The following is a 23537-nucleotide window of genomic DNA, read 5'->3' as shown; positions in this document are numbered from 1 at the left end:
TTAAGTTTGAGATACTTATTAGACATCTGAGTGATGAAATCAAGTAAGTAGTTAAATGTACAGTTAAGCGTTCAGGGGAGGGATCAAAATTGGAGATATTGATACATCTTTGAGAGTTACTGGCTTATCTATGATCCAGTCATAGGTCTAGATGAGATCACCTGGGGAGTGAGAGTAGGTAATGAAGAGAAGAGATCTGAGGCCCAGGGTATTCTTGTGGTTAGAAGTTGGCAAATTGAGGAGAATCCAGCAGAAGTGAATGAGGAGGAAAGCCAGAAGAGGTTGCGGTCCTGCAGTTCAGGTGAAGAAAGCTTCTGAAGGAGGAGGGAGTGATCACATGGTGTCCAGTGCTGCTGACGGGTCTAGCCTAGAAAGATGAGGAACGAGAACTGCTGTGTTTGGCAAGTGGAGATCATCAATGAGCTTGACGAAGAGCTGTTGTGGAGCGAGGGGTGTGTAGGGGGAGCCTGATTGGGAATCAGTTCAACAGAGAACGGAGTGAAATGAGGTGGACACAGTCAACATGGAAATCAGGCAGTTTTACTACAAAAAGGAGAAGAAAAAATAAAGGACAGATGGAGGAAGTTTTGAGCTCAGGGAGGTTTGTCTAATTCAAGTGTCTACTGGAAGCAATCCCGTAGGAAGGGAATAATTAAAATTGTAGCGGGGGAGAGGGGACAATTTCAGGAGTAAAGTGAAAAAGTGAAGAGGTTGGTATTAGCACAGCTAATCTGCAGTAACAGGAGGGGGAGTGTGAATATGTGTAGGCTGGTGGATTTGGTGGTGTGAGCGTGTGGAGGTTCTTTTCTGGTCGTTTTAATTCAATTTCTCTCTTTTTTTTTTTCTTAAAGGAAAAGACCTTGGTCTGGCATTTGAAATACCACCACATATGAAGAACCAAGGCCTCTTTCCTGCCTGTGTTTTGAAGGTAATTAGAGACATTTTGCTGTGATTATAAGCTACTTCGATCTTCATTATTTCATATTGGTTAGTTTGCTCTTAGGTTAAGCATTTTCATTTTCTCCTTTATTCAATGCTAGAATGCTGAACTAAAATTCAACTTCGGGGAAGAAGAATTTAAGTTTCCACCAAAAGATGGTTTTGTTGCCCTTTCCAAGGCACCGGATAGTTTCATTGTCAAATCACAGCACACAGGTATAGCACCTGAGAGGGTAAAGATTTCAAGAATGGGGTATTGAAAACTCCAGTAAGTAAGGCTTCTTGTAGTGAGGTACAGATACCCCCCTTGCCTGTTTGGTCATGCATCTTTATTGAACATGTCAGTAAAATTCAGTTTCAAAACCTAATTCATAAACCCCAAGTATTTGGTTTCAGTTCACGCGTTTTGGGGAAGCTGGTCATGATGATGATGGTATCCAGTATTTATAATGTGTGTGCTTATTAAGTGCCATGGCACTGTGTTAAGTGCTTCACCTGCATTATTTAGTCTGCATAACAACCCTGTAAGGTAGCTTTATAGACAAAGAACTTGAGGATTAGGGACTCGAAGTCGCTTGCCCAAGGTCACAGGACAAGTAAGTGGTAGAACTGAATCCAAATCCAAGCAGCCTGACTCCAAAGCTCCCACTCTCACCCCACTGTGCTGCCTAATTGCTTCCAGTTATTTAAAGAAAGTACATTTCATAGCTCATTTAATTTATCACAAAGCATATAATCCATTAAAATTACTGCAAGTAGATTTAAAGAATCTGTAGTTCATTTTAAGAATCTTTATTTTGTTTAGTTTGACTATCACCTATACCACTTGACAATTATTTAAAATTTTGATACTGGAGTATTTGTGCTCGTGTTTTACAAATCAAGGTATCATGAGGTGTGATCTGAATGTATTCTAATCTTCTTTATTTTCTTAAGGTAATGCTCAGGTGGCACAAACGAAGTTTCTCCCCAATGCTCCAAAAGCTCTCATTGTCGAACCTTCCCGAGAGCTGGCTGAACAAACTTTGAATAACGTCAAGCAGTTTAAGAAATATGTCGATAATCCTAAATTAAGGTAAAGCTTCCTTTTGTGCTCAAATGCCTATTGTCTTTAGGTCTGAGGTGTTTCAGAAGAAGAGTAAAGTAGGAAAAAAATGAGGTAGAAATTCAGCGTGTGTACATATCCATGTGTATGAGTTTGTAAATATATTTAACTTTGACATATAGTAACAATTAGTTTCTATATAAAACTACTGTTTAAGTGAGAAGAGTTCTATTAAAAAAAGTAAATTGAGGGACTTCCCTGGTGGTGCAGTGGTTAAGAATCTGCCTGCCAATGCAGGGGACACGGGTTCGAGCCCTGGTCTGGGAAGATCCCACATGCCATAGAGCAGCTAAGCCCGTGTGCCACAACTACTGAGCCTGTGCTCTAGAGCCTGCGAGCCACAACTCCTGAGCCCGTGTGCCACAACTACTGAAGCCCGTGTGCCTAGAGCCCATGCTCCGCAACAAGAGTGACCACCACAATGAGAAGCCCGCGCACCGCAACAAAGAGTAGCCCCCGCTCGCCACAACTAGAGAAAGCCCGCGTGCAGCAACGAAGACCCAGCGCAGCCAAAAATAAATATTCTTAAAAAAAAAAAAAAAAAAAAAAGTAAATTGAGATTTTTCCTGTGTCTCTTATATAAAATAAGAGTCATGGTTTGCAAAACAGTTATCAGAGTAAAAATTAATTTTTAAAGGGACCATTTCATTTAATGTTAGCTTCATCACTTCATTTGCATAGAAAATGTATCACTCTGTCTAGTGTGTTGGTAAACCTGACTTGGTGAGGTTAATTCTAGCCTGTCTCCTAGTGGTGACCATCTTCCCTGTGGGCATTCACACTGGTCAATCTAGTTCGAGGGCTCTTTCTGCCATCGTGAGGAGACCGTAAGTCTAGTGATCTTGGGGAACTTCTGGCTCAGTAGCAATCCCTTTTAATTTGAGGAAAGCCATACCATATAAGTAAACTGCTCTGTCAGTTGATTTGACACTTGATTTTTATTAATTTTTCTTACTGAAATATAATTCACACACCATAAAATTCACCATTTAAAGCGTACAATTCAGTGGTTTTTAGTGTATGGTCACAAGGTTGTGCAGCCATCACCACTATCTAACTTCAGAAACTCTGAATTATTGATGTCCCGTGGGCCCATCTATTTATTTATTTATATTTTTAAAAATCTTATTTATTTTGATGTCTGAGCTTTTTTTTTTTTCCGACTGTGTTGGGTCTTCATTGCTGTGCGCGGGCTTTTCTCTAGTTGAGGCGAGTGGGGGCTACTCTTCGTTGCCGTGCGCGGGCTTCTCATTGCGGTGGCTTCTCTTGTTGCGGAGCATGGCTCTAGGCGCCACGGGCTTCAGTAGTTGTGGCTCACGGGCTCAGGAGTTGTGGCGCACGGGCTTAGTTGCTCCGCAGCATGTGGGATCTTCCTGGACCAGGGATTGAACCCGTGTCCCCTGCATTGGCAGGCGGATTCTTAACCACTGTGCCACCAGGGAAGCCCCCCATCTTTTTAATGTTGATCTTTCTCATAAGTTAAACTTATTCAGGGATAAATTTATACTTAGTAAAACTTTTTAGGTAAAATAATTCCTAATTTTGTCTTGATGATTGATGCATTTCACTCTTTCAGTAACTATTTGAATACCTACCATGTGTGAAGACTTAGGCTAGGGATCAAGATATAACAACAAGAATTCATCTTTGCTTTTATAGAATTATGTGCAGGAGTGTGGAGATAGTGTGGAAGGCAGAGAAACAACCAAAGTAATGTGATAAAATGCTTTAAGGATACGACAGGGAGAGTCACTACAGGAGTACATCACCAGAGCAGCTTCTTAGTGGAAGAGACTCAGAACTCTTCACAAGAGAGTGTTTTTGGAAGAATGTAAAATGCTAATATAAGTTGATTTTTGTGCTCTAATTATGTGTAAAGATTAACGTGCATCTGGACAAAGCCTGGAAGGGAAGATAGATGACAAAATCAATTTATTTGCTAAGATGGTAAAATTGTGTTACTCCTTTCGGTATTCAGTACAAATGAGCCTTTTCCTTGAAGACCCAGCTCAAGTCCTGGTCTTTCTCTGAAGCTAACGTGTTGGTGCCAGCCCGGTCCTTTCTCCCTCCTCGGATACGGCTGACTGTTTACTTCCCCATAATCCCTATGCACTGTCATGTGTTAGTGTTTCTTGTTTTAAATGTGCATAGCTTTACTCGTCCCAACTCAGTATTCCACTCCATGAGACGGGGGCTGGTCTTTTACATTCCTCAACCCTACAGTGCTTTGCACACAAGCACAGATTGTTACGTGTATGTGTAGTTTTCTGCCAGATATGTAGAAATAAATGTATCTGATCAGGAAAGTGGGTAAGAGTAAAGTTTTATAGAAGAAATGATAGATTTAGGACCATAGTTACCAAACCTGGGAACTAAGGGACCTTATTTAAAAATACAAATTTATTGGTCCCTCTTCTGGATATACTGAATCAGATTTTCCAGGGAACAGGAATTGGAGCTCTTTGTTTTTTTTTTTTTTTTTTTTTTTTATAAATTTATTTATTTATTTATATTTATTTTTAGCTGTGTTGGGTCCTCGTTTCTGTGCGAGGGCTTTCTCCAGTTGCGGCAAGTGGGGGTCACTCTTCATCGCGGTGCGCGGGCCTCTCACTATCGCGGCCTCTCTTGTTGCGGAGCACAGGCTCCAGACGCGCAGGCTCAGTAGTTGTGGCTCACGGACCCAGTTGCTCCGCGGCATGTGGGATCTTCCCAGACCAGGGCTCGAACACGTGTCCCCTGCATTGGCAGGCGGATTCTCAACCACTGCGCCACCAGGGAAGCCCGAGCTCTTTGTTTTTTAAGGAAGAATGGCACCTCTCCTCTTCCAGGTGATTCTTAAGTAACCAATCTGGCCTCTGGTGTTACCGGATTTAGGAAACATGGCTCTAGTGGTGGGTGGTTAAGGACTATGCCAAGGTAATGGACATTCACAGGCTAGAAAGCTTTTTTTTTTAAACACTATATAAATCGCTTAAGATGACAGTAAGCAACCGTGAAGCTGTTTCTTTTCATCAGTCATAGAATTTATGAGACTCCGTCCACTTTCCCAGGATTTTATGGTATTTTTTAAATGACTGATTAAATAAGAGTAAAATTAATAAATGAACGTAGTTGATAGCTACTTCTGATTGAAAGTTGTCTGGCTGCCTCAGGAAGTAATTTTGTCTGCTATTTATAAAAAGGAGACAATCTTTTTGTGAATAGCTATAGTGAGATATAATTCACATATCATACGATTCACTCTTTAAAGTGTACAGGTTGTTTTAGTTTTTATTATATTCACAGAATTGTGCGACCACCAAAACCAATTTTAGAACGTTTTCATCACCCTCAAAAGAAACACTACCTTTTAGCAGCCACTCCCATTTCCCTCACACCTGCCTATCCCTGGGCAGCCAGTGACCTCTTTTCCATATATAGAATTGCCTGTTTTGGACATTTTATATAAATGAAATTGGACAATTCCAATGTGTGCTGTTTCATGACTGGCTTCTCTCATTTACCATAATGTTTTTAAAGTTCATCAGTGTTATAGCATGTATCAGTACTTAGTTCCTTTTTATTGCCAAAAAGTATTCCATTGTATACATATACCACATATTTATTAATCCACTCATTAGTTTATGGATGTTTGGGTTGTTTCCACTTTTTGGCTGCTGAGCATTAGTATATAGACTTCTGTGTGGACATACATTTCCATTTCTCCTGAATATACATCCAGGAGTGGAATTGCTGGATCATATAGTAGCTTCACGTTTAACATCTTCAGGAACCACGCAACTGTTTTCCAAAGTGACAACACTATTTTACATTTCTACTAGTAATGTGTGAGGGTTCCAGTTTCTCCACATCCTCACCTTATTATCTGTCTTTACAGTTATAGCCCTCCTAATGGGTGTGAAGTGGTATCTTATTGTGGTTTTGGTTTGTATTTCCCTAATAGCTAATCATGTTGAACATCTTTTCATGTGCTTACTGGCCATTTGTAAAGTCTGTTCAGATTCTTTGCCCATTTTTCAGTTGGGTTATTTGTCTTTTTGTTGTTGAGTTGTAAGATATATACATGTAGTATTATGATTAGATATATATAATTTGCAAATATTTCCTCTCATTCTGTGATTCTGTGGGCTTTTTCACTCTCTTGGTAGTGTCCTTTGAAGTACAAAATTTTTAATTTTGATGAAGTCCAATTTATTTTTTCATCTGTTGCTTTTTTGTTTGTTCATCTTTTGGTGTTGTAAGGGACTTTGCCTAACCCAAGATCATGAAAATTTACTCTTATGTTTTCTTCTAAGAGTTTTGTAGTTTTAGGTCTTATATTTAGGTCTGTGATTCATTTTGCATTTATTTTTATGTGTGGCCTAAGGAAGAGGTTTAACTTCATTCATTTGCACGTGCATATCCATTTGTTCTAGCACCGTTTGTTGAAAAGACTCTTCTTTCCCCCCATAGAATTGTCTCGGCATAAGGCAATTTTTTTTTTTTTTTTTAGAGAGTGTATTTTATTATTTATTTTTGGCTGCGTCGGGTCTTAGTTGTGGTCCACAGGATCTCCGTTGTGGGGCGCAGGCTCCTCGTGGCAGCGCACGGGTTTCTCTCTAGTTGTGGCGCATGGGCTCTGTAGTTGTGTCACGCGGGCTCTCTAGTTGTGGCCCACGTGCTCAGTAGTTGTGGCACGCGGGCTTAGTTGCCCCGCGGCTTGTGGGATCTTAGTTCCCGGACCAGGGATCGAACCCGCGTCCCCTGCATTGGGAGGTGGATTCTTAACCACTGGACTGCCAGGGAAGTCCCAAAGTAATCTTTTTTAATCTAAACATATTTTTGGAAGTATTTGGAGTGAGAAAAATTCAAACACAAAAGGATATTCTGTGCAAAGTAAGTCTCCTTTCACCCCATTCCCCAGTTTTTGGTTATCAACCTGGAGGCAACTTTTAAAAATTAATATTTATATATTCTTTCAGAGTATATATTTTATACACGTACAACCACATGTGTCTATAAAGGTTGATTGAAACCAGAGTTTGGGGTACCTGGAATTATCCTAATATAGAAAGGTATGTAGATGAGGACTTATGTTTTCTGGGTTCCAAGCTTTCACATTCTCCTCAGTTACTTTCCCGTGCATTAACATTTTATGTAGCTCCTGGAAATGAAGTGCCTTGTTTCTTTCTTTCTCCAGACCTTTATTGTAGATTCTTTCTCAGTTATTCAATTTTAATGTCCACCTCCCTAAAATTGAATAAAAAACAATAAAGCAGGCTTTAATCTTTTTCTACATTATTATTCTGGTATTTATTTCAGGGAGCTTCTGATAATTGGAGGTGTTGCAGCACGGGATCAGCTCTCTGTTTTGGATAACGGGGTAAGTTGTACTTTTAATTTTTAAAAAGTAACACTATGGGTTGTCATTTTGGCAATATAGTTCTGCTGTGTTTCAAGAAAAGTCAAATGAGGCTGAAATTAAACAAGGTCAAAAAAGAGTGTATACATGTTCAAAAACATCTCACAAGTCTGCCTTTTCTTTTCCCAAAAGTGTACAGCATAGTGGTTGCTTCCAAGCACCTCATGCAAAATTCCAACACATGTGAATTTTTTTTGGTTTATCTTTTGAGAACCTGCGAATTTCCTTCGCATTTTCATGCATTGAGTCATTTCCTCTGGGGATAATTGAAAAAGAAGCAGCTGGAGTTAAGAATAGAAATAGAGATAAGGTGGATTGCAGAGAAGGTAGTTTTGGCAGTGATCCTTGGGGAGGCTGAAGGATGGTAAGGCAGTGGTTCTAGTAGGAGGGGAGATGGGTTCAGATTTGTGTGAGGGGAAGTCTTAAAGGCTGTGCTGTTACCGAGGACGAAGCTCGGACTGTGATCCTCATTCCTGGGGAAGAAGTTGGGGAAACTCTTAACTGCCTGTCAGTTCAGGTACAGGTAGCACTTCATAAAATATGTTGTATGTATGAAGTAACTTTGTCCTTACAAACTTCTCTTTCATTTCCTTCTCTAAATATTTTATCATTTAATCTAAACTGCTTGATACTGGGTTATGGTGAGCAAATATGTTCTCCCCTCAGTTGCCTTGGTGCTGCTGTCAAATGAAATTTCATGCTGAATGGTTTTGATTTGACTTGGTGTGGCATATTAAGAGCAAGGAATCATTACTGTACTTAATACTATGCTAAGATAGTAACATAGCTTTGTTATGTTCTTGTTTGATTTGCTATATTTTAATGGTTATAAGAGAGATTTAATATGTTCATTCCCTATCTTGGTTCCTCAAACCCAAATTCATTTTCCACGTAAAACATTGTCCAGCTACAGAGCTTTTAGGGAATTAGATCTGCTTTTGCCAGGCAGATCTAAAATTTGGTACTGGCTGAAGCTAATGGCAAAGTAAAGGGAGTGTTATTCCATAGCTTTCCTGGCAGGATTCAGTTCCATTCTACTTAGGGGATGTAATATATTCTCTTTCTGCTCTTCCTTCCATCTTACATTCTCTACTTCTGTTATCTCCCACCATCCTCTGGCACCCTTAGCCCTGTGTTATGTCTTACGCTGCAGGCAGAAGTCAGCTTTGGAGTCAGAGAATAGAACTACTTAATTTTTTTAATCTTTTAAAGTTGCACAGTTATGCAGCATGTGCAGTTAGGCCTGAAGAAGTGGTTGGTGCTATTATCCAAGTCATATAGCTGTTTCTCTCAGGCTTTTCCAATTTGACTTTTTTTTTTAAACCTGAGAGACCAAGTTTCTGTTTTCATGCTGACTACCTGCTGAAATTGAGGAGGGAGGAAACTCACACAGTGGGTTAGAATCCTTTGGTAAAGAGACATTACCCATAGAACCAGAGTGGTATTGTATTCATTGCTGTGTCCAGCACAGTGCTTGGCACGTAGCACATTCTTAATACATTGAGTGGGTTTTATTTTCAGACAGTATTTTCTAGATTGAACTGAGACTTGCTTACAGTTATCAACATAGTTGAAGCAATAGCTTCAGAAATGTCTTTCATTTTTTATGGGAGTTTAAATGCCTTCTACTGGATCAAATTGAAAGTCCATTCAGCACAGTGCTTTTTCAGTTTTTCAAGGGGTGAGATATTGAAGTAATGAGACTATAGTGATAAATTTGTTAGGAGATAGTTATGTTTTTAGTCTGGAGTGGAGAACACAAGTGAAAAAGAAGTCATTTTTTATGCCTGTTGATAAAGAGTAGAAGTTTTGAATTGTCTGATTTATTGAATGATTTTATATAATACCTTATTGTGCTCACACACATACATCCATATACACACTTTAAAAGTATTTATCCTTGGGCTTCCCTGGTGGCGCAGTGGTTGAGAATCTGCCTGCTAATGCAGGGGACACGGGTTCGATCCCTGGTCTGGGAAGATCCCGCATGCCGCGGAGCAACTGGGCCCGTGAGCCACAACAGCTGAGCCTGCGCATCTGGAGCCTGTGCTCTGCAACAAGAGAGGCCGCAATAGTGAGAGGCCCGCGCACCGCGATGAAGAGTGGCCCCTGCTCTTCCGCAACTGGAGGAAGCCCTCGCACAGAAACGAAGACCCAACACAGCCAAAATAATAATAAATAAATAAATAATTATTTAAAAAAAAAAAAAAATATTTATCCTTTATTGATTACCTTCTAGAAATGGGCCAGGCCCTGCTAAGTGCATTATATACATTTTCTTATTCAGTTCCCACAATAGCCCTTTGTGATGGTCCTCTTCCCCATTTTTACAGATTAGGAAGAGGGCTTATACCAAATATTAAGTAATTTGCCCCAGATCTTACAACTCATAGGTGGAACTTACTTCAAAGCCTGTGTTCCTAATCACTATACCATGGACTTGATTAAAAGTTGTGTGTGTGAAAATGGAAAATGTGGTTAATTGGGTGTACTGGCGTTGGCGGCTCATATTCTCTTTGTAGATGTCTTAAAATTTTTATAATAAAAAGTTAAATAAAACTTGTTCTTACTTGAATTAGACCTTTTCTCATGTTTGGACTTTGAGTTTGAATCCCAGTTGGGGTACTTACTAGCTGTATCATCCAAGTTCTTATGATTTGAGAATTCTAAACTTCAGTCTCCTCATTTAAAAACAGGACTAATAATAGTAGTGTTTTCCTTAGTGGTAACATGAAATGATATAATACCTGTAAAAGGTTAGCACAGCACATGTTCATTATAAGCACTTGACAAATAGTAATTATTACTGTTTTTCCTGGATTAGTCAGGTCATCTTCATTATTAATTATAACCAAATTTATCAAGCACCTGGCACACTGGGCATCAATGGCACTACATATCTCATCTCTTAATTGTCACAACCGTCTTGCAAAACACAAAATGTTACCCATTTAAAAAATGAGAAAATTGAAACTAGAAGAGATTAAATAAGTTGAGGTCACACAGCTGGGTAATGGTGGAACTGGGATTTGGATCCTGGTTTAATTTCAGAGTTCCTATAAATTCATTTGATTTTTCACTTGGAAAACAAATTTTATATACTAGACTGTCTATAACAGTTTAAAACGTTACAATCAGTTGCCAAAATCTTCACATTAATTTCAAACCAGATATAAGTTTAATAATATAGCATTATCTAGAACTCCTTCTTTTCAGATTTAAAGTTGACTATGACTACTTCAATATGCATGTTTTTATTGTAAGTAGACCATTGTTGGTTGCTATTCTAAGGTGATTACAATAGTTCTTCAGTTTTCTTAAGGTGCTTTTTTTGGATATTTTTTAGGTAGATATAGTTGTTGGCACTCCAGGAAGACTGGATGATTTGGTGTCAACTGGAAAGCTGAACTTATCCCAAGTTAGATTCCTGGTCCTGGATGAAGCTGTATGTTAAAATATACTCATGCTTTTAAAAAAAATATTTGCTTATGTTTTGGGGGATAAAATATGTGAAATGATGAAGAAAAAATACAATTTAGTCATGATCCCGATACCTAGAGAGAAACATTGTTACCAGTTTGGTGTATTTTCATTCACTGCTTATATTTATAATAAATACTATTTTATGTAGTTGCAATCAGGCTATGTAGAATCTGGGAAATCTTTTTTAGAAAAATATGGTACATAAGTATTTCATGTCATTATTTATGAATAATTTTTAAAGGCTGTCTAATGGTCTCTTATATGCACACTTCATGGCTGATTTAACCACCCTTATTACTAGACATGTAGGTTTGTTTTGTACTCCAAATAGTTATCTTGTTTGTACATACATTTTTTTTTTTTTTTTACACATTACAAATTACATTAATGTGTTTTGGGGTCTTGAGATATAGTTCCAAGTTATTTTCAAGATGAGGTAGTTTTTCAACATTGAAGGTCTTTGCTTTTTCATATTAGAGTCGTATTCTTAAGGAGATGTGGGAGTTATTAACTCTTGTATTCATTTTAGAATACCAGAGTATGGTTTTTGAGTTATTTATTGTCAGCTTTTTCATATTATAGTCACATGGGCTTTAAAGTTGAATTTACAACTTGTCTTTAAATATCCAGTAGAAAATAATTACTTTGAAAGTATGGAGATATGTATGTGTATGAATTAGTTTCTGTATCTTATATTTTGCAATTGATTTAGAAAAGAAAGATTTAGATACTGATTAAAAAACTTATGTTCTTCTTTGCTTCTCATGCAGGATGGGCTTCTTTCTCAAGGTTACTCTGATTTTATAAATAGGATTCACAATCAGATTCCTCAGATTACCTCTGATGGAAAAAGACTTCAGGTATGAAATAACTAATGCATCTTAAAATACATGTAGACAATTGTTACGTATTAATGCTTACTTTTTTTGTTTTACATTCACATTTTAGTGTCTTCTGATTACGTTAACTGCTGTATGAAACATTGTCTTCATTACCTGATTAAGTAGTACACACAAAGGAAACAGTCTTACAAGCTGCTTTTAGAAATAAAGGTGAAGGGAATTTGAGGAAATTACTTAGGTGTAACAGAAGACTATAAGTAAAAAATTCTGAATCGTTATTTTTGTTTTCTACAGAGCATTTAGGGTTTATATTCAAGACTCTGAGTACTGCTTCCTCTTTGAAGGAGAAATGTCTTGAACTGTTGAAAAACAGTTATTTCCTTAGTAATTATTTCTTAAAATATTACTCTTTCTCATTCTGTTTTCTTAGGAAGAATTCAAGAGGAGAGGCTTTTAAGAGAAGGGGACAAGTTTATGGCTTTAGATTTTTAAAAACCTTTTCATCTTACTTAGTTTTTGTAGGACCTTGAGGAATAGCTGGCATGATTTCTGTGGCAGTGAGGGGACTGAAGCTCAGAGAGATTAACCCACCCAAAGTCACAGCACTAGTTGTTGCTACAGAGTCAGGTATTGAACTTGTCTTAGGTTCCAGGCTTAGCGTACTTCGTGCCCCACATCTGTATTCATATGCTAGAATCATTATTACTATAAAAGCTTATCTAAATTTTGGTTTTTCTATTCTTAGGTGATTGTTTGCTCAGCCACTTTGCACTCCTTTGATGTGAAGAAACTGTCTGAGAAGATCATGCACTTTCCCACCTGGGTTGATCTGAAAGGAGAAGATTCTGTTCCAGATACTGTCCACCATGTTGTTGTCCCAGTGAATCCCAAAGCTGACAGACTCTGGGAAAGGCTTGGGAAAAACCACATTAGGGTAAGTACTTTATAACGTTCACATTTGTATAGAGTAAAGCATTCGTAAACTAGTTTAACCTGGAGCTCTTCATGATGCTTAAAGCAACCAGACAATGTACCTTTAAGAAAAGAGAAGTCTGGCACATTGACCAGAAGAGTTTAGTTCTATTAGGTATGGAATAAGTGATGGGCTTATACTTTACTTTTCTCTCTATATAAAGTTACTTTTGTGATCATCTTTCTTGACATAGTTTTTGTAAATAAATAGGATTACCTGTGTGTATATAGGTCTAATTTCTGATATAATGATTTCCATTTTTAGTAGTATTTTAGAATCTCCTTGATGTGCCTTATTTTTCTAAATATCAGTTTCATGAGTTCATCATCTCACTTTTTCACCATTGTTAGATTTACCTTTATATAATAAGGGTATGCTTATTCTAAATACACAATGTTTTGAAAACCACCTTTGCTTTTTTATTATTATATTTAAAATTGATTAGCCTTAGACCTATAATTAATAAAGGGTTTTTCTGAATCTGAAGAATGGTTTTGCCTATAGATGATAAAGATGTAGGTCTGAAATGCAATCTAAAGTTAGATACAGTTCTCCCTTTATAAAATATACCTGTTCTGAATCATTACTTAACCCTTCCCCACTTCTCTTTTATCCTTTCCTTTGACAGACTGATGAAGTACATGCAAAAGATAATACAAGACCTGGTGCTAACGGTCCAGGTAAGTTAGAAGAGTCAATAAAATGTGTGGAAAGGTTTTGAAAACGAATTGATCTGTTTTACTGAATTTATGCCCTGTCTACTCTCATGAAGGAACAGGAAATCTGAAAATAAAAGGAACAAAAATAATTTAAAAATGGGGGGAAAGCTGATATCAGTCAACTTAGAGGAATATTAATCACTGAATTTAAGATATTAGTCTCCTGGCATCCAAATCACAAATATTTTGGATTATACAATTCTCATTTTTCCAGGAAGCCAGCAAATTTCTCTGGCTACGGGTTGTATTTTAGCCCTGAATTCCAAGAGAAATGTCATGTAGATTCTTCATATCTGGCAATTGAGTAACAAAGGAACATGTCTTTAGCTACAACCCTGTGAAAGATACAGAAATGATCCTGAGATGATTCTTTTTGTGTGTAAGTGTACAATTCAGTAGCATTGAGTACATTCCTACTGTGCAATCGTCACCACTATCCATCTCCAGAACTATTTTATCTTCCTATACTGAAACTCCATATCATTAAATATTTATCAGTTTTTAAAATGCCTAAAATTAATTGATTCAATGAAGATACTTCTATGCAGAATTGAGACAGTTTGTATCAGGTACATAATATTTCAAAGATATATGAAGATCCAGCATGATACAAGCATAGTGTTTAGAGAACCTAGAAGAGATCTGAAACCCGTTAGGCCACATGTGTGCTATCACATGTCTCAAGTGGATCATTGGCAAGGGTTAGACTGCATTTTGTTCATAGTTGGATTCATTGGTAGATTTTTAACAAGTATCTAAAAGGTGAATTGTCTGAAATTTTGATCGAAGACAGTTCCTTTGAACTCAGTTTTACGTGTAGCTCCAAATTTATGAGGCGTCTGCTCAGCCAGCCTTATTGTTGGAGAGGAGTGGACACTGATAGTCAAAATAATGATAATGTATCATCCCACTGTCTGGGAACGCATTTTATAAAATAAAAATGTTTTACTGCCTCATATATTTTTCCTTGTAAAAGTTTTGCTTAGTTTTTACTACAATTAGAGATGACTAGAGAGACCTTAGAAATATGTTGGATTACAAAATTAAAATTTTGCATTAGATAGTTGCAGAGTAACTATAGCCCAGCTTCACACTGAAAAATGGACATTTGGAGGATGGCAACTAAGAAGTTACTAACTAGGTTTGATGTAAAGTATTTATTTCATAGAGTGAAGTTTGAACTTTCTGGTGTTTAGATTGATTTAGAAAGTACATTTATTATTTTTTAAAGAGGTTAAAGTAATTGAGTAAACATTTATTGAGCATTTAGGGAAGTTAATGCAGGGCAGAATATGATTAGTTCTCAATGAGAGGTAAGAACAAAGTTTTGTTGTGGGTATGTATTTCTGTTTATTTGTGTGTGTGTGTTTGTACGTGTGCATTTTCCCTTATAAGAGGTATGGTTATAGGTGTTTTGGTATCCCATAAACTGGCATAAAAAACATTAAGAGAAACAAAAATAAATGAGCAAGTGGATTACCTCACCATTTCACCCTATCTTTTTATTTCTTGGTTTTGTCTATAATACTTGTATTAAAGTAGAGTTTTTTAGGTGAGTGAAGCAGTGAGTCTGTGTAACTATGTGTGTTCATGACAATTTCAGATTGAAATTCTGTTGTTCTTTTTTTGTTGTTGTTGTTGTTATTGTGTTACTCAAGAGATGTGGTCTGAAGCTATTAAAATCCTGAAGGGGGAGTATGCTGTCCGAGCAATCAAGGAACACAAGATGGATCAAGCAATTATTTTCTGTAGAACCAAAATCGACTGTGATAACTTGGAGCAGTATTTTATGCAACAGGGAGGAGGTAGTGTTTCCTCACTTGAAATAAATTGTGTTTATTTTCTCACTTAATAGATTGTTAGTCTCATGTTGATGCAGTATAGCGTGGATGCCCAGATTTTACAGCAACGATGTAGGAAAAACAATGAGATAATTTTGCACATAGGTACAGTTTCACTACAGTGAAGATGAATCACAGCATTCGAAGGCCCTTATATCATTTGGAAGAAGGGTAGAGTTTTTGATTAATGTTAAAATTTCAAGTGTAATCATTAAATAATAGAATGTATATCTTCTAAATCAATAAATGAGAAAAAAAAAACCTTAATCTAAAAAAAAAGGTAAGAAAGGAAGGGGGGAAAAAATGAGAAAAAGCAGAGCAGTTGGAAATTATAGAGTAATAACGGCTGGTGGAAAAATCTGAGCGTATGGGTAAACACTATAGTATTTATCAGTGGACTGAAGTCTTCTGATGAAGAGCATAGATTGTTAGACTGGATAAAATATAGCTGTATGTTGTTTACAAGAAACATACCTAAAACCTGAGGACATGGATAGATTGAAAGGAAGGGGAATGAAAAAATATATGTATGTGTCAGCTAAAAGATTAATTAAAAGAAAGTTGGTCTAACTGTATTAATGGAGATGTCATAGACTTTAATACAAAAATATTACTAGAAATAAAAAGGGTCACTATGTAATAAAATATTCAATCTACAATGAAGATATAATGATTCTAATTTTATGCTCCTTATAATTAACATTAAATATATAAACCAACCTGAGAAAATGTTCAGTATAATCAGTCGTTAGAGAAATGCAAAATAAAATCACAATGTAATACAATTGTATACTCAGAGTGACTAGATCAAAAATAATTAAAACACCAAATTTTGGTGAGGATATGGAGAAACCGGAGCTCTCATACATTGTTGAAGTACAGTCACTTAGGTAAAAGGTCTTACAGTTTTTTATAAAATTAAACATTGCTGTCTTATGGCCTAGCAATTCAGCTCCTAAGTATTGGCCCAAGATAAGTGAGAATATATATTGATGAAGGATGTGTGCAAGATGGTCATAGCACTTCATTTATAATGGCCCCAAACTGTACACTAAGAGGCCATTAATAGGAGAATGGCTAAACAAAATGCAAAATATCTGTACAGTGGAATACTTACTACTGAGCACTGAAAAGGCATGGACTGCTGATTGACACAACAATGGTGGGTGAATCTCAGAAGCATTATGCTGAATGAAAGAATTCTTACACAAGAGTACAGGCTGTATGATTTGATTTGTGTGAAGTTCTAGAAGAGTCAGAACTAATCTATGATGAGCAAAAAACCAGAACAGTGGTTGTCCCCAGGAAGGTGGGAGTGTGGATAACTGGGAAAGGGCACGAAGGTACTTTGTGGATGATGTTCGTGTTCTGTATCTTGATAGGGCTTTGGGCTACATGGGTGTATGCATTTGTCAAAACTCAGACAGTGTACACTTAAGATTTGTACATTTCCTTGTATGCAACTTTAACCTCAACAAGAAAACAAACCTAAACAAATACTGTACTCTAGTTAATGATACGCATGTTCAACTGTGTACTGATACCTGCAGTTTACCTTGAAATGCATCAAAAATATAAAAGTGAGTTGATAGAGGGATGGATAGATATGTGGTAAAGCAAGTATAGTCAATGTTAATGGTTATTTTTACTTTATATATTTTCCCAACACTTATTATATTCTCAAACATATAGCAAAATTGAAAGACTTCTCACAGTGACTATTATTACTCTGGTCTGAACTGCACTGCTTTTTGTTACTGTGTCTACTTGAAAACTTTCTTTTTTGATTGGCTACCACTGCACTTGCCTCTAAAATACCACTTCTCCATCCTTCCAGTTTGCTGTTTCTAATCTGCTTTGGCCAAGAAGGCAGGTAACTAAGTTGTTTAGAATACCTCGAGGAGGGCAGGCTTGTGATCATGGCCTTTTAGTAAGGGCATGAACTTCCTGATGCCTATTTTGGTTCCTCCAAGAATAATCTCTTTTGTTTACTTTTTGGTTCTTCGCTTTACATGGGTTAGGTGAGGTTCCTGGTGTACACAGGAACTACCACTGCAGATTGGGAAAGGTTACTTAAAATGTCCTTCAAAGCAAATCAGTTTTAATGCTGATGGAGTTCATTTTAAGGGTATTTCACCTACGACAGATATTGTGTTAACCATGGTTTATGACAAGTTGGGGTATAGATTTCCATAGAATTATACCCCAACTGGTAGTCTAAATGTTACTGGGTTTTTTGACATAGTCTTAGTCGTAATCGTTTCCAAGATTAACTGTTTAATGTGCTTTTCATTAGGACCTGATAAAAAGGGGCACCAGTTCTCATGTGTTTGTCTTCATGGTGACAGAAAGCCTCATGAGAGGAAGCAAAACTTGGAAAGATTCAAGGTACTGATATTTAGTTGACAGCATTTCCTTAAAACTTAAGAGGGGAGTTGTATCTAGTTTTAATCAGTTCCAGTTAATATTGTTAAAGCAATTCTTGTCCTAGAAATTTCAAAATACTTCTGCCCTATTGTTATATCCTCATCACAGCAGGGCTTTGTCATCTTTAACAGTCAAGTGGTAAATTACATGTTCTCCATCAGCACAACACTACTTGATAAGAATGTTCAACTTAAGGAAGTTTTAGTTAAATTCTTTCAGGTAGAAATTTTTAAGAGAAGTATCATCAGATAGTTAAATTATGTCTGTGAGCCTTTTTTTTTAAAACAATTTTTAACAATACCCATAGGGAACTTAATTTGTAGATTGAGACAGGTATCAGAATACCTGTTTTGTAGAATTAAATATATTTTGAATTATTTGGGGTAGACTGTCACAGTTAAGTGATTTCAGCACATGAACAGGTTGTATAGCTTTTGGTGTAGATGGGTTGGGCTGAGCCATTTAGAACTCAGGGTCAGTGGCCTCCACCCACAAGCATTCTCATCATTTATCACAGTGTGTTTACCCAGTGTATAGTACAAATATCATTTCTCTCAGACCCATAATATGAAAAAAGGTAGGAAGTACTGGGCTTAAAAATTTTGGATTATGTTTCCATGCTGAGCATAATTGGTGTGGATGTTAAAACATCACAAGGGGTGGGGGGGACTCCCCTGGTGGCACAGTGGTTAAGAATCTGCCTTGCAAGGCAGGGGACACGGGTTCAAGCCCTGGTCCGGGAAGATCCCACATGCCATGGAGCAACTAAGCCCGTGCACCACAACTACTGAGCCTGTGCTCTAGAGCCTGTGAGGCACAACTACTGAAGCCCGCACGCTCTAGGGCCCGCATGCCACAACTACTGAGCCCACATGCTGCAACTACTGAAGCCTGTGCACCTAGAGCCCGTGCTCTGCAACAAGAGAAGCCACCGCAATGAGAAACCCGCGCACCGCAACGAAGAGTAGCCCCCACTCGCTGCAACTAGAGAAAGCCTGCACGCAGTAACGAAGGCCCAACGTAGCCAAAAATAATAAGTTAATTAATTAAAAACAAAAAAAATCACATGGCCTCATTTCAGCATTTATGCCACCCTTCTCTATCCTGGCATTTTGTTGGACCGGAAGTCAGTATGCCCCTCACTCCCTCCAAATCTCTAACTTTGCTGTGCCTTGCAGCACAAATGACATCTGAAGGCTAATTGGTATATTCTTGGTGAGAACACCAGGGGCCCAGTCTCTTTAGGATTTTATCTGTTGTCACAAAAAGTGTAACCTTGAGGTAAAATATCTAGTATTTTGAATTATTTTAATACAAGGGTAAAAGTAAAGCTTATGTTTTTACATTTTATTCTGTCTTATGTTTTGAATTACCAGTCAGGATTTCTAAAGATGAAGCCAAATTTTAGCAATGGTTGAAGAACTTTTATGTGAAAAAAGCAAAGATGAATCCAGTCATTGATTTATTCACCTTAAATGTCATATTTCGGCAAATTATAACTTAAAAATGCAATACTTGTTCCAGTGAATTATGAATGACTGGACCGCTAATATGATACGAACACATTAGTTATTAGAGGTCTCATTTAGTGGAAAGATGGTATTTGTGGGGTTTTTTTTAGTATATATACTAATAAAGTCCTTTCTCTCCTCTCTGTTCTCTTTAGAAAGGAGATGTAAGATTCTTGATTTGCACAGATGTAGCCGCCAGAGGAATTGATATCCATGGTGTTCCTTATGGTAAAGAAAGTCTTTATGCTTGCAGTTTGAATTTTATGGAATTCAAAGGAAACCATTTAATATGTTTGAAATACTCAGGACATCAAACATCATGTATGTTTGAAAATTTTAGGAACTAATGTCAATTGGTAGTAATTGTTTTTATTTACAGTTATAAATGTCACCTTGCCTGATGAAAAGCAAAACTATGTCCATCGAATCGGCAGAGTAGGAAGAGCTGAAAGGTACTCTTGTCATTTTTTTTGTCCTTTTTAAGCTTCTATGCTTCAGGAATAAAGTCTAATAAAGACTTTTAAAATCTTTCAGGATGGGGCTGGCCATTTCCCTGGTGGCAACAGAAAAAGAGAAGGTAATCTTTTCAGTGCTGTATTATATTCATTGTTTGTGTCGTTATTTTAGATGTTGGAAATAAAAGCAGTTTGAGTTTTTCATTTACATTGAATTCAGTTGCGTATGGAATATAAATGAGCTTTTTTTTTTTTTTTTTTTTTAATAATTAAATGGTAAAGAACTCTTTTGCATTTTTTTTTAATATTTATTTATTTATTTATTTATTTATTTATTTATTTTTGGCTGTGTTGGGTCTTCGTTTCTGTGCGAGGGCTTTGTCCAGTTGTGGCAAGCGGGGGCCACTCCTCATCGCGGTGCGCGGGCCTCTCACTATTGCGGCCTCTCTTGTTGCGGAGCACAGGCTCCAGACGCGCAGGCTCAGTAGCTGTGGCTCACGGGCCCAGCTGCTCTGCGGCATGTGGGATCTTCCCAGACCAGGGCTCGAACCCGTGTCCCCTGCATTGGCAGGCAGACTCTCAACCACTGCGCCACCAGGGAAGCCCTAAATGAGCTTTTTAATGGCATCTTTTTCTCTTTATTCATTGAATGGACGACTAGTAGGATGAAGTTTAGAAAGGAAAAATATGAAATGTAATTTTCCCGAATAGCTTTCATATAATTTTCAGTGAAAAGTATTTAAACCCTCTCTGGCATCATGCCATGGTAGGCTTTTTATGGGAGAGAGGGTTAACTTATTATTTTGATATCAGTTGATACAATAATTTGATACAGATTTACAGAAAAGCTGCAAGAGTAAGGAACTCCCACACACTCATTCCCCAAACTACTTGTTCATTTTGCTTTTTGCTATTTGCTTTGTGGTACTGATGAACCTAGTGGCAGGGCAGGAATAAAGATGTAGACGTAGAGGATGGACTTGAGGACAGGGCTGGGAGGGGAAGCTGGGGCGAAGTGAGAGTAGCATCAATATATACACACTACCGAATGTAAAATAGTTCGCTGGTGGGAAGCAGCAGCATAGCACGGGGAGATCGGCTCTGTGCTTTGCGATGACCTAGAGGGGTGGGATAAGGAGGATGGGAGGGAGGCTCAAGAGGGAGGGGATATGGGGATATATGTATGCATATGGCTGATTTGCTTTGTGTGCAACAGAAACTAACACATTATTGTGAAGCAATTATACTCCAATAAAGATCTATTAAAAAAAATTCAAAAAAAATCTTAGAGAAAACATTTGAACTTTATTTTTGATGCTAATCTTGATATAGCATTCTCCAGTATTTACTTTTCTCATTATTTTTATTTGAGAATTCCTTTCTGTAATTGACATCTGTTTTAGGAAAACTTTTGGATTCCTTTCAAAAATAACTCTTTCAAAAGACCTAGTTAGTGAGCTACTAATAGTGGTAGTAACTGGGTGACAGACCATACCTGCAATCTATTTTTATCTTGTGCTCTGAGGACAGAAAATGTTAAAAAACTAACTGAGAACAAAGATACCTAGCATGTTTCAGTCTCTGTACATGTTAATCTTTTTTCCTTCGTAGGTTTGGTACCACGTATGTAGCAGCCGTGGAAAAGGGTGTTACAACACAAGACTCAAGGAAGATGGTGGTTGTACCATATGGTACAATGAGATGCAGGTAAGGCTCCCAGAGTCTTATTAGAATTGGTAGGAATAGACTGCATTTATCTGTAAAAGTTATGTATCAGCTCTTGTCTATTTGTGAATTGTGAGAATTAATGAGTGATTATGTTATGGTAGTTCATAAATTGAGTTCATCTCTTCAGAAATCTGACTTCCATTTATACTAAGTATGATAGCCTTCCTGGTTTAATTTAATGCTGTTAAAACGCAGCTCTGTCGATTTCCTCTCCCTTTCTTAGTTGCTGTCTGAGATAGAAGAACATCTGAACTGTACCATTTCTCAGGTTGAGCCAGATATAAAGGTACCAGTGGATGAATTTGATGGGAAAGTTACCTATGGTCAAAAAAGAACTATTGGTGGTAAGCTTTGAATTACTTTGAATTCTGTTTTAAATGTGAATGTGTCCTTTTTTGAGCTTCAGTTTAAGAAGAGAGTATTTCATTTCCTTATGTTCAGTGTATATTTTTAGCATATTAATCATTCCCTCCTTATTAGTCTTATAGCACTTTGTTCATACTTGTCTCGCAGCATTTTTTATTGTGTGATCTCTATGCGAATGGACAGCAACTTAGCTGTTTCTCTTGAGGTGTTAATGTCATAAGAGTAGTTGAAAATTTATGGAATTATTAGGAAACAAGAGAATAATGGTAATTTTGAACAAGGGGTAACCCAGGATACTATTTATTCCCTTTGCCTGCAATGGTCTTCGTTCGTTCCTGAAATTTTTTAAAGATTCAGGCTAAACTGGTGGTTTCTAAACCAAGGAAAAGAGAATAGGGGAGGGGTTGGTAGGGGTATTGGGGCAGCTGTTAGTAAGGAAGGCCTAATCGTTTATTTTAATTGATTTAACACGTTTAGAACTCAGTTTTGTAGATAACTTGCTCAGTAGTACATTTTTACTGCTAGGAGCAACGTTTAAATTGATATAATTGAGCCAAAGCATTGCTGACAAGTTATTTCAAGCATGTCATTTATATTACTTTGTGATTCGTGCGTGTGATACAGGTGGAAACTATAAAGGCCATGTGGATATTTTGGCACCTACGGTTCAAGAGCTGGCTGCCCTTGAAAAGGAGGCACAGACGTCTTTCCTGCATCTTGGCTACCTTCCTAACCAGTTGTTCAGAACCTTCTGATTTTAACATACACTGAATAAGATTTGAATAATAAAAGTCTATAGTCTTAAAACTCTAAAATAGTTGTACTGCTTCCAAGCAGCAGTATTTATAGTAACTTAAGCTATTAATGCTAATAACTCTTGCATGTCAAGAAACATCAGTCTTAGGAATTCTTCATAGAATGGCAACCTAATGAAAATAATAAATATGATGACTATATTTTCATGAAAGTTTGTGTCTTATTTTAAAATTATTTTATAGTTTTTCAAGAAAGCTCTGGGTTTATGAAGTAAAGTTTATGGGTATGTGCATTCGGCAGAGGACCTGTGTGGAATTTTCACAAGAAGTGGTCCTAAATAGAGACAGCCTTGAGACGGTCACGGTCGCCTCGGTATATGCTGAAGCTAGAGAAGAGTCGTGACGTGAAAGAAAAGTGTATGATCCTAAGGTGGAAGGACAGCTGGGTTAGTTTGGAGGCCTAGAGTTTTTTAGGGACTTAGAAAAGGTTCTGTGTCTAAGGACTGATGACTGATTTGGTGATGGTGACAGTGAAGATGTATTTCTGAAGGTTTATCTTCTTTTTAAGAACCTTTCTTTCCAGGTGATACATACTGTAAAGATAAAACTATTCTGATGTCCCTCTAGGTCTTAAAATTAAATTTAAAGGCCGTTCTTTGAAATACATTTCCTCAAACCCTCTTGCCTAAAATACCAGAAGGAAAAGGGAAAATTTATATAGATACAGTTGAATTGTTGCTTTGTACCTTTTGACTCTTATTTATAAAGTAGTTTCTTTGGGAAAATTATTCTTACCCTAGAGATTCCTTAATAGCACAGGCAGGCTATTATAATTTCTTATATGATGGTTTTTAAATCTTTTAGCACTGAGATATTTTCTTCAAACAAAATCTTGAGTGAAATTCACTGTGTAAGCAGTGGGAAAACCATTACCTAGTATATTGAGTCATAGTTTATGTGAAATGATTATGAGGATTCCATTCTTTCACTTA

At 37.2% G+C, this 23537-nt stretch overlaps 1 protein-coding gene across 1 annotated transcript in view; it reads left to right on the top strand.

Annotated features, from left to right (window-relative positions):
• DDX1 (DEAD-box helicase 1) overlaps nt 1–22757 on the top strand; it is a 34800-nt gene extending 12043 nt beyond the window's left edge. The window contains exons 11-26 of the mRNA XM_036873248.1: nt 852–928; nt 1041–1155; nt 1876–2014; nt 7346–7406; nt 10792–10890; nt 11699–11788; nt 12516–12704; nt 13372–13423; nt 15121–15267; nt 17600–17691; nt 19397–19469; nt 19621–19693; nt 19776–19818; nt 21308–21403; nt 21648–21768; nt 22415–22757. Coding sequence (XP_036729143.1) covers nt 852–928; nt 1041–1155; nt 1876–2014; nt 7346–7406; nt 10792–10890; nt 11699–11788; nt 12516–12704; nt 13372–13423; nt 15121–15267; nt 17600–17691; nt 19397–19469; nt 19621–19693; nt 19776–19818; nt 21308–21403; nt 21648–21768; nt 22415–22545 — 1598 coding nt within the window. The 3' untranslated portion in view covers nt 22546–22757. The remainder of the gene's footprint in view (nt 1–851; nt 929–1040; nt 1156–1875; nt 2015–7345; nt 7407–10791; nt 10891–11698; nt 11789–12515; nt 12705–13371; nt 13424–15120; nt 15268–17599; nt 17692–19396; nt 19470–19620; nt 19694–19775; nt 19819–21307; nt 21404–21647; nt 21769–22414) is intronic.
• Nucleotides 22758–23537: the final 780 nt, after the last annotated feature.

Source organism: Balaenoptera musculus, chromosome 13, assembly GCF_009873245.2.
Source record: "Balaenoptera musculus isolate JJ_BM4_2016_0621 chromosome 13, mBalMus1.pri.v3, whole genome shotgun sequence".
In the NCBI taxonomy this organism is placed as follows: Eukaryota; Metazoa; Chordata; class Mammalia; order Artiodactyla; family Balaenopteridae; genus Balaenoptera; species Balaenoptera musculus.
Note: the sequence above shows the minus strand (reverse complement) of the source record. Positions and strands in the feature narration are given on the sequence as shown.